Raw genomic sequence first — 10991 nt, 5'->3', positions numbered from 1 at the left:
CAAGCCTGTCCATGTGACAGCTTTTAGTAGCGGATGTGGGCATTCACCAACAACGAGAAGAAGAAGACGATGGTGACGGTCGCGTAGCAAATGTTTGCAAAGGGGTGCAAGAGCTGGAGCGCGTGGGATTCGAGGGATGGTCGCGGGCAATAAAGCGCATGAATGGAGTCCGTCAGAGGCAAGTCGAAGCGGAAGCGGAAGTGGAAGTGGACTCGTCAGTCATGCTCGTGTTTCTGCATGGCGACTGCCGTTTGAGTTGACGGCGGCGCCACTCCTTCCCTTGACAGTGGCGTCTACGTGTGGGGAACCAAAGACCAGAGCAGCCGCAGTGCGAGATGCAGTCTCGCACAGATTTCGTCTGGTGCATGCTAGCGCGACGAGACAAGCGCGGGAAGGAGCGATCAAATGCTCTGTATTCCAATGCTGGGGAAGGAGCGTCCCGTGTGCTGGCCGGCACTTGAGCGCTCTGCTCTGGCATCCCATCGCCTTCAACACCACGACTCAGCCATTTCATTCTACCCAGTGCAACCCCCGGCATACATGTACGCATGCCGGCCACGCGCGCGACTGCTGCAAAGCCCGTCCGTAGCGCCCGTGACGTGATTGTGACAGCCAGCGCGGGCGCCCATCTCTACTCCGTGTGCCATGGCCGACATGCAAACCCGTTTTCCACGCGCACCAAAAACCACCAAAATAGTCTACTCGTCATTCGCGACCAACAAAAGTTTCACAATTCGCAATTTTCTTTTCTTTCTTCTTCTTTTCTCACGCTTCAGCCAGCCGCCCGTCCCCGCCACAGTCACGACCCCTGTGCGCCCCGTCCGTTCCAACGAGGCCAGCCACGACATGAGACAAGCCGTGAACAAGGGCCGACTGAACACCGTGTTAACTACCGGCTGCCCCTGGAATCCGCGCCGCCCGTTTTCTCCCTGGGCAAATCGTCAGGCGCCGGCATGCGCTGTGATTACACTGGCACCAAGAGAAGGGAAAAAAACAAAACCAAGGAGCTTGCGAAAATACCACCCTCGCGCCCTTTGACCTTCCCCCTTTGTCATGAAGGGGAAAAGAGGCCCGGAACAGGTCGCTGATGCACGGATATTCTCGATGCTATGCAGGCTCGCCGCCTCCCTTCTCCACAATGAGACATGCAAACAAGCATCTTCAGCCCTGTCTTTGCCTGACCAGTCTGTCGGGCCCCCAATCAACCTTCGCTCACCCCAGCCTCCGTGATCCATGTCATCATCATCCATTATGCAGTTTGAGGCCAATCAGACCCCCCATGATAAATGGCACGGAATCTTTACGCATCACCTGATTCGACGCTGAATAACTCATAACTCATCATTGAATACCAGCTACTCATACACTTTCCCAACCATGTGCAAAGACTATAAACACAATGCCCAAATTACCCTAATCCAACCGGCCATGTTGCGCCCAGTAACAAAATGCATTTGCAGAAGCAATCCAAACGCCATGCTCCTTCTCGCCTTCCACGTTCTCTTTTACTTGCCATGTCCTGTATAGTCTGTCTTCTCTGCTTTGCTACTGATTTTCGTGAATGGTATTGTGCCACGCTGTTTCGGCTTCCTCCTCAAGCTGTGCTCTAGCTTGTTCATCTGCCATGGTCTCCTCGTCAATTGCATCTGGACCGTTTAGATTCGCATCGATAGGCTCCGATTCCTTCTCTTGCACCTGCGGCCGCTCCGGGTCGGGAACGAGTCCGTCATTAATCAGTGTCTGCAGCATCTGATCTCGTGCTAGGACTTCTCGCCGGCGGACGGCAAGACCATCCAGCATTCGTAACCGTCCACAGCTCGCTACGAGAACGACTTGGTGCAGCCGTCTCCGCAGCCTCGTAGCCTCGTCTAGCCTACTTGCAAACATCTCGTCCCTAGCGACGTCGGCATCAGGCAGAACAAAGGGATCCGCCACGCCTGAGCCGTCAGTTGGTACCAGAACTTGCAGCGGAGCGTAGAATCCCAGCGTCACCGGGTTGTCGCGGACATCAAGCCGTGTCAAATGGGGGAACTCTGTCAACAATTGTGTTACCCGCGTCGAGTCGGCCAGTCTGTTCCCCGCCGCGAGAAGCTTCTTGAGTCGAGGGATGAACTGCAGAGGCGACAGGTCACTTAGCGCATTGAAGTTGATGTTCAGCGTTCGCAAGTTTGGCATCAACTGGCCCATTTTGTCCGGAAGGCGCTGCAGCCCGCAGTTGGATAGCTCGAGAAGCTGCATGTTGAGAAAGTCGACCCGTGGCTCAAATTCTCGCATGTAGTTGCCTGACAAAAATAGCTTGCGAACTTCATATGCACTGGATAAGAAGCCGAGATCCAGTGGAGTTTTTCCTCGTTGCTCACGAAGGGATAGACTGTCTAGCCGGCGAGTTCGATCAAATCCACATACCTGGCTGATGTGGTTTCTATCCGCGTGTATTGAATGGAGGCTGGGGAATGAAGCAATGTCTAGCACAAGCAACTCATTGTCACTGACATCAAGGTGTCGCAGTGACTTCATGCACTCTGCCATGGGAAGAGCCGTTAGTTTGTTCTTGGATAGCTTTAAACGGGCCAGCGCCGGAAGCATGTCCAAGTTTTGCACGGAGCTGATTCGATTGCCGCCCAAATCCAGGTCCTCAAGCCGTACAAATCGCGACGCCGCAAAATCGACTTCCTCAATCATGTTGTTCCTGGCCCGCACATGCAACAATCCATCGTGAGCGTCTAAGCCATCCAGACTTGTAAGCTGATTATTATCAGCCTTGATACTTCGAAGGTGGACCAGGTTCTTCAAAGCCGACAGACTCGTCACCTCATTGCCAGAAATATCCACATATTGCAGGTTCATCAGATGATCCCACGATGTCAACTCCGTCAAAAAGTTTTGAGACACCTTAAGTTCTCGAATGGTTGAAGGCACGCCCTCCAAGTGGTTCAGCTTATTTCCCGACACATCCAGCGTTACCAACTTGCCGCAAAATTCGTCCAACATGTGAAGGCTGGCAAGACGCTTGTCATGGAGGTCAAGTTCCGAAAGATCTTCCCAAAAGGATTCATGCGGCTCTGCTTCACTGAGTCGGTCCACCAGTTCTCTTATCGTCATGGACAAAACTTTATTAGAGCCGTCCCCTGTAGCCATGTGTCGAGGACCCATGACGTAGCTGACTTCAAATCCAAAAGAGTGGTCGGCATTGTTGAGAGTGAACTCGGAGAGGGGGCTTAGCGATAGCTTGCCAACATTTCGTCCGATAAATTCACTATCTTCGGCGGATAGAGCGAGCGCCCTGTTCCCTGGTGTTTGGCTGAAAACAAAGCTCAGGCTGGCCCGCCGTCCGTCCGGCGTCTTATGGTTCAGCATGCTTTGCTCCCCAATGACACTAAGCTGGCGGTCTTCATTTGCAAGCTCAACAGTGCTCTCTTCGTCTTGCTCGTCAATACGAGATACAGGACGAGGGATAAAGGCTGGGCCACGGAAAGATGCTTGTCTCAATGGAGCCTGGCTGGGGTTTGCGCGAACATGCTGAGAGCCTTTCCTCGGTTTAGCTTCCACCTGTGACGAGGATCGGTGCGGTGACCGATGAGTTGATGCTTCAGCGTTGTTAGCCTCGTCACGGTCGTCCGATTCCTCAATACTATCCAGGTCTTCAAGAGATATGTCCCGTATCACAGATGCAATGGGTGAAGAGAACGAGATGGTAAGGTTCCGGCGCTTCGTCAACGATGGAGCATTGCTCCCTCTGTGGTGGCCAGCTTGGGTTTTGGTCGTAGAATCTCCTTTGCGATAGTCGGAAAGACCCTCGACTTTTTCAACTTCTTCGTTCGTGAAGGCCCCGTCCTGAGGACTCATATGCTGACTGGGTGACAGGGTTACATATCCTCTGCTCACCACTCGTCGAGGGGGGCTCCTTGGTGAGCTTCGCTCCTCAGGGTTGTCCATCGCTGGCTCCTTGCCAGCAGTAGCAAGTCTAAGATTATGCATCTCCCTTGTCATGTCAACTGAAAGATCAGGAATACTGGCGAACGGATCCTCTTCACTGTCCTCCGAGGGTAGAATATCGCATTCCGGTACCGACACTGACTCCTTTCTCTTGATCCACACCTTCTTGTCTTTGTCCAAACACATGCTGCCAACTCTGTCAGGAATTAAATGGGATACGCTCTCTGGCATTATTGTGCGCCTAGACTCGGATCCCCTCGATGACGCCGATGGGTAGGTTTGGCTTGTAGATCTGTTCGATGAATGTGAAGGATACTCTTGTGACGAGCTCCCCTGCTCTGCGTTGGCGAGAGGATTGGTGGTGATTCGCACATTCGGGAGGTCACTAATTACTTCACCCCGCACGGGAATCGGCATGATATTGGATCGCAACTGATTTCCTCCATCAATTCGTCGCGTTGGATCCTGTGATGCCGGCATGGCGTTCTTCGCAAGACCCAGAGATCTCACCGAAGATGAAATGACATCGCCCATATCACTGAATTCCTCATATTGTTTCAGCCTGTTCGCCAACTCTGGGTCATCTTGACGTGGAGGTACCCAAGATATGGGGTGTCCTTCTCTGCTAGGAGGCCGGGAGAAGGGCTCGCTTGTGGAATCTTGGTAGGATTCCGCGCCTGATGATGGTCGTCGATCTTCTGCCTCAATATACTCCTCAGACTCTTCAAGGCTCGCCAGCTCTGGCTGCACTTGGTTTCGAATCATAGCCATTATTTGAGCCGCTTGGTCCACAAAGTCCTGAGTGCGTATAGATGGCTTGCGGTCCGTCTCGGTCGGAGCATCACTTGGTGGAGTTGGGAGCTCGTTGGCAGGGTTCCGAAGATGTGACTTCTGGGCTTGGCCATATGACGCTGATGAACCCCTGCTAGATGTTGGACTTCGTGGCTGCAGCATAGGCCTTGAAGCTAGAATGTTGGGATCTGCTACTTCAAAATTACCAGGCAGAGCATCTTTGCGCTTTTTACTCGACGAGAGCGAATGCATCTGTAGATGGGTGGTATCAGCTGCTTCTTCTTTAGACTCTCGGCCAAACGCAATATCTGATCGATGCAGCGTTCGCCTTCGTTTCGGTGTCGGGTGTTTCGAAGGAGAAGTTCGCGGCCGCTTGCTCTCTGACCCGAGATCCCGTCTAGGTGATCCAGACGTGACTGATGCTCCATTTGATGATATGGGAGTCTCGCCATCTCTTACACGAGATGGCGTTTCGTTTTTGCTGCGTTTCCGCTCGATGACTAGACCAGAGTAGCCATCAGGCGAGGAATCCTGTGCTTGAATTCCTCGGAGCGGATATGATGGCAGGGAGGGCTCATTTGGCGCAACGTTTTCTTTGCCCACTACGTCAGAATCTTCGTAGATTTCGTCGGATATGTCACCTTGAAATTCAAATCCATCCAAGTCGCCCCCACCAAATTTACTGATGTTTCGTCTCTGCAGGGTGGACGCAGATAGCGCACTTTCATCCTCAGGGTGATGGTCAATAACATCGGACGTCGTGGACCTTTGGGACGGGCTGCCCGATGTCTCCTCGAATTGACTAATACGCCTAAGCAAGGTTTGGTTGGTAAATGTGTCGTACGGCCCAAATAATTTCAGGGGGCTGGTGGCTGGTGGTCGAGTCTGTTCAGGTACAAGCTGCTTCTTTTCAGGACTCGGGAAGGGTGCTCGAGGCAGAGAAGGACTTTGCGTGATCTGAAACGTAGGGTATGGATTCGTTCCCAGAGTCCGCACTGATGGGAACTCTTTAGGAGTACTAGCTTGTAAAGACTCCTCTGGAAACATTTGTGATGTGTCGGCGCCGAGTTCTGAGCTTAAACCCCTGTTGTAAAACGAGCCGTCGCCGGACCTTCCTCCACGTCGCACGTTGATGAAGCCTCCGTTCTGGATATAATCTTCGGTTGTTTCCATGTTGGCTGGAGGTCTGGGACTCGCATCAATACCAGCCTGATGGTTTGCCTGAGAATCAAGCAGCAATTGATTTACTCGTAGTCGCTCCAGCTTTTGCCAGAGTTGATCGACGGGCACCTCAATCGGGGCAAAATTCACATTTCCGTTTGTGCCGTTATGTTTGCCGATCAAGATCGGGCTGAAATCTTCATTTCGCGTGTCGCTCTGACCACTAGGCTTCCTTGATGCGGCTTCTTTGTCAAGGGGGGCAGTCAGACAGCTCTCGTCGCGGGATATGTCGTGTTCGGTTTGATGCTCCAGCGTGTCGTCGACTCGAGGCTGGCCCGATTTACGAGAGTCGGGAATTGGCGAACTTTCGTTCAATTTGTACTTTATTTCTTTTTGCAAGCGCCTGGGGCTCGGGCTCGGCGTAACGTCCTCGGGGTATTCTTCATCCTCGTCAAAATCGGGAAACCCGTCAAGGTCCTCGTCAGTAACAGGTTGGGGGTATGTTGGTGGGCTTGACGGCATCGTCATGTCGACATGTTGAGATGTATCACCACCGAGTCCCGACTCCTCTTCGCCTTCTTGTGGAGGCTTGAACATATCTTGAAGACCAACTGCAGCTGAGCAAAAGAGGTCTCGTTGTTCGCCATATGCAACGTCACCATATACCAAGCGCCGCTTCCATTCTGGAGTCTCGCTATTTTTATCTGGGGATCCTTGACTCGGCACTCTGTTGTGAACAACAGATCCATCTGTCTCGTTCGAAATGGATCGCGATACGTCTGCGCTGACTTCTTGCGACAGCTTCGAAGGCAATCTCTTGATGGAGACGTTGATGTCGTTGGCGCTGCGCTCGCTCAGAACATGGGGACTATTGCTATCTACCGAAGGCAACGACGACCTGTTGCCGGCTCTGCGCGGTATGCGGCTAGGGAACTGTTTTATTTGCGGCGTCTCGATTTCGTCTGGCGATGGGAGCGGTGGGAGCTGTCCATCAGATGCATCTGATCCAGGCTGAGAGACCCAGTCCTCCGACAGGGAGTCCAACCAAGCATGCGCCATGACAAGGCAAGTGATCTGAGGATGGAAAACGGATTGTAGTCAATTCACTGGAGCGCCATGTGGTTGAATGTCCGTGAATGCTTGTTTGTGGTAGGTGGGGTTGTAGATGAAATGGGCTGTTTTGTTATGAATGCGCCGGTTGAAATGCAGGCGATTAAGACCAAATATAAAATTAATGTACAAGAGGCTTTCGCTTGCTGGAAGCCCAGGTACACTTGTAGCAGAGAGCGACTGAGGCAAAAGTATGAATATGCGGCGTCAAATGGCAAAACAAGTTAAGTTGGTCAAAGGCAATTGGACACGCGAGGGCTTGTGTGGCGCGTTTGCTTGTGGCAGACAAGTCAAGTAAACAGTCAAACCCCGCTGATTGGGTGGAGACCGTTGCTGTGCCAACCGAACCCAGAGTAGCTGCATCACGTGGGCCAAGATATTCATGTTCGCCGTAAATGGTGCTTTGCAGCTGAATTTTACGATGCACATTTTTATTTAAAAATTCGGACCTATTCAGAGCAATATTCTCCTTTTCTCAATCATTTTTTTTATTTATTCAACCCAGAGTGGCTTCACCAGGAATTAAAAATGAACAATAAAGCCCCGGCCAACGCTCATTAACGCGGTATCACGTGCATCCGTGAACGCGTTTCGCGTCAATGCTTCTGAGGAGGCTGGCCTATTCAAGTCATTTTCTGCCTGTCTCAAGCTTCGACAATCGTTGAGTGATTAAGCAGTCAACCGCTTAGCCGACCAAGAACACCATTCATACGCATATTGAACACATCAAATGCAGCTTTTACAGACCATCTTGGTTTGTCCATGTCCTGAGTTGGCCTCTGCCGAGAATCGACAAGATGGCAGGTGACAGGGGCATATCGGCTGAGCTAAAGGAGACTTGGGGTGACGACACTGTGTATTCAGCGTCGTTCTGCCAACCAGAAGATGTGTTGTATGAAGGGTCAGAAGATGAGGACTACGATAATTCAGCTGCGAGACGACGCCGGTACGAAGAAGCTGGGCAGCGATTTTTAGACGGTGCTGTTCCTTTGCTATTCTCCGCCGCTTTAAGGGGACCATTTGACAGACGTTCAGGTTTTATCAACCCATGGATATCCCACCGTCACTCGGGGACAGCTCGCAGCTCGACAGGGTCCTCTAGGCCCATCGAAAAAGTTGCGTCGTCGCAAAGCAAGAACTCGGTCCGCAAGCCCAAGCCAGATCCTACGCTGCCGGCCCGTTCTGCCGATTGCCATCTGCCTAGTCCCGAGAGCCTTAAGCAGGCTCCGTATACCCAAGAGCATCCATATCTGGCAGCAGATGGGATTGAAAAAGTCAACACGTGGAGGGAGCAGGTTGACCCTTTTGCCAGTAACAAAAATGGTTTCTGGGTCTCTGACGACGCAAAAGTTTCAACATCCATCAGAAAAAGAAGCGCGCCTGGGTCCGAATGGTTGAAGAAAGTGTCTGCAAAAAGACATCAGTCTACCACGACGCAAAAACGGCCCCCTCGTCAGGAACAAGAAGATGATGAGTTGGACGAACTCATGGCGGATCTGCCGTCGTCTAGCTTTGAAAACGCAGCACCAGTTATGTCGCCATCCAAGCGCAGATCACCACGAAACGCCATGCGAAGAACCAGTTGTAAGGTACTGGTAGAATCTGATGATGAACTTAGTCCTAACAAGACTGCTGCTGCAACTCTTTCATCTCCTGTGTCACTGCGGAATGGCCCAGTCATATCCGCCTCTTCAAAAAGAAGTCAACCGCCAATTTATATTACGTCATCTATTGGAACTCAAACTACCCCATCTCGCCTACGACATGTGAAAGTGTTAGATACCTGGAGTAAGAACAGGTCGCCTTCACAGGAGGACCCGCCAGGCGAGGAACCCAGAGTCAAAGTAGAAGCCGCGAGCGGGCAAGACATTGAGACTACTATTGAAAATATATCCAAATCTCGCTCTGTTACCGAATCTGAACCCGAAACCATAGCGGATGAAGACGACAATGGCTCAGCAATGCTGGTCGAGGATGGCTGTATTATAGTCAACACAACCTGTGAAGACGCGACTTCGCAAGCTACGAATGGTCAACATGAAAACCAGCGCTATGAACCTGAGTCACCTCCAAGCAATTGCAAGGCCGAAATGGACGGTAACTCGGAACCTATCGCTCAGAGGGCCGATTCAGACATCGAAATGGACAATCTTCCTGGCATTAAATCGGAGCCGCAAGGCGTAGCGGAATGCACTGTTCCGGATTCGACTCGGAATTCTACAGGACCCGATAACAATAGAAACCCAGATGATTCGCCTGTAAAGGAGACCGATATTCCGGTTGCACAATCACATGGTAACTGGGTCATGAAAATGGAATCAGTGGGTGAAGTTGTAGCCCATCAAGGTGGCGCTGACGTAAAACAGGAGGACAACCTCTCAGACATGGATTCGGGAGATGATTCAGGAAACTCATGTGCTGCAACCCAAAAAACCTTTTCGATACGTAACATTGAACCAAACCGTTCACAAGACACAAGCCACGCTTCTACATCAGACGACATTGCAGTTCATGATGAAAAGACTGCTTCCATGGAAAGCGAATTCTCTACAACTTCCACCAGGGACTACCACACGCAAAGTGATTCAGAATCCGTCAAACATGAAACTCCTACAACTCCTCGCCAAGCTGAGCGTGTCAAAGAAGACGCATCTGAATTCATCTTCAAGACCATCCTCAATCGATTTGTTCCTTCTAGTCCGTGGAACAAACTGACACGACTAGCTCTTTCACCTTCGTCATCTCCTTCAGCAACTTTCAGCAAGAAGTGTGCGGTCGCGAATGAGTCTGCAGATCAAGTCGAAGAGGCAGATTCTCAACCCAGCCAGACGCATAAAGAAGAATTACCAAGCCCGCGTCGTAATGAGCTCATAGGTGACTTTGACCAGTTACATAAGCCGGTTCAAATCCAACAGACAGTCTCATATAGCCACAGCGACAGGCGGCTGAAGGACTCAGAGGCAGATGATCAGCGCGTTCCTGAGTCCCAGCAGAGCCCATGGGTCAATACGGATCATGCCATATTGTCTAGGTCACCATTGGGCATTCTATCACTAAACATCTCTGGGGCGAAGCCATCCAGTAACGAGGCCGAGAATACTGCAGCCGTTTCCCCATCTACTAATATCCAAAACCCGTGGATGCAGAATCCATCATCCAATGCCGCATCATTAGATCAGTCATCATCGAGTCCGATCAACGAAAATATCGAGCAAATCCCGTTCGCCAAGCCATCATTGCCCCGACCAAGGACCCCCGAACCCCAATTTTGCGTCAAGTCTTTCTCATCGTTTATGTCCCCATCGCCGGATCGGAACCGAGGGGAAGGTGTGTCACTATCTGCGTCTGGACAGGTATTCAGAAGTACCCAAGGATCTCTCCCGTCATCTGTGAAAAGTCAATGGAGCCAGAAACGCCCAGGTCTGCGTGTCTCATGGGCGGCATCGCTTGAAGAGTTCGAGGGAACACCATCACGAGAAGATGCTCGCATAGCCCGTCATATGCCAAAGAGACAGACCTCGCCGCCACCGGAGAACCTTAGCGGCGATTTCCGGCAAGCCCACGACACCAAGTTCGCAAAGCACTTTGAGGCTGTAGCAAACCGCAGAGACGGACGGTCACAGACTCTCATCCCCACAGAATCGCAGCAACTACAGAGTCCTGGCCCGTTCGCCATGGCTGAAACTTTCATGACAGCTGACAACAATACCGCGGGACTAGTGTCCAAGGATAGAGAAAGTGCGGAGCATACTGAACCGCGTGCATGCAGTCGAGCATCAGAAGAGCCGATGGATGTTGTTGAAGACATGGTTCGGGAGATGGGAGATTTTTGGGACCCCTGGAACATTGATGCGGAGCTGGACCAAGCACGAAAGGGAGCGTCAGGTGGGCAGACATCTAGCATTGAGACGTGAGGGATAGGAGATTATCAGCCATGGACATTGCGGATGGGATTTTTGGCGTTTGGCGGGATTGGCGTTTGTAAAGTCTAG

General features: G+C 51.6%; 2 protein-coding genes across 2 annotated transcripts; one reads left to right on the top strand and one right to left on the bottom strand.

Annotated features, from left to right (window-relative positions):
* Positions 1-1545: 1545 nt before the first annotated feature.
* On the bottom strand, positions 1546-6948 carry cdc11 (Septation initiation network scaffold protein cdc11; the record flags this gene model as incomplete). Its single annotated transcript, XM_014687649.1, has 1 exon — positions 1546-6948. One exon carries the CDS (start codon positions 6946-6948, stop codon positions 1546-1548), a length of 5403 nt encoding a protein of 1800 aa, XP_014543135.1.
* Positions 6949-7796: 848 nt separating this feature from the next.
* Positions 7797-10913, top strand: G6M90_00g031990 (uncharacterized protein; the record flags this gene model as incomplete). Its single annotated transcript, XM_014687648.1, has 1 exon — positions 7797-10913. One exon carries the CDS (start codon positions 7797-7799, stop codon positions 10911-10913), a length of 3117 nt encoding a protein of 1038 aa, XP_014543134.1.
* Positions 10914-10991: the final 78 nt, after the last annotated feature.

The sequence above is a fragment of the Metarhizium brunneum genome, chromosome 2 (genome assembly GCF_013426205.1).
Source record: "Metarhizium brunneum chromosome 2, complete sequence".
NCBI lineage: Eukaryota > Fungi > Ascomycota > Sordariomycetes > Hypocreales > Clavicipitaceae > Metarhizium > Metarhizium brunneum.
This window is presented reverse-complemented; position numbering and strand designations above follow the sequence as displayed.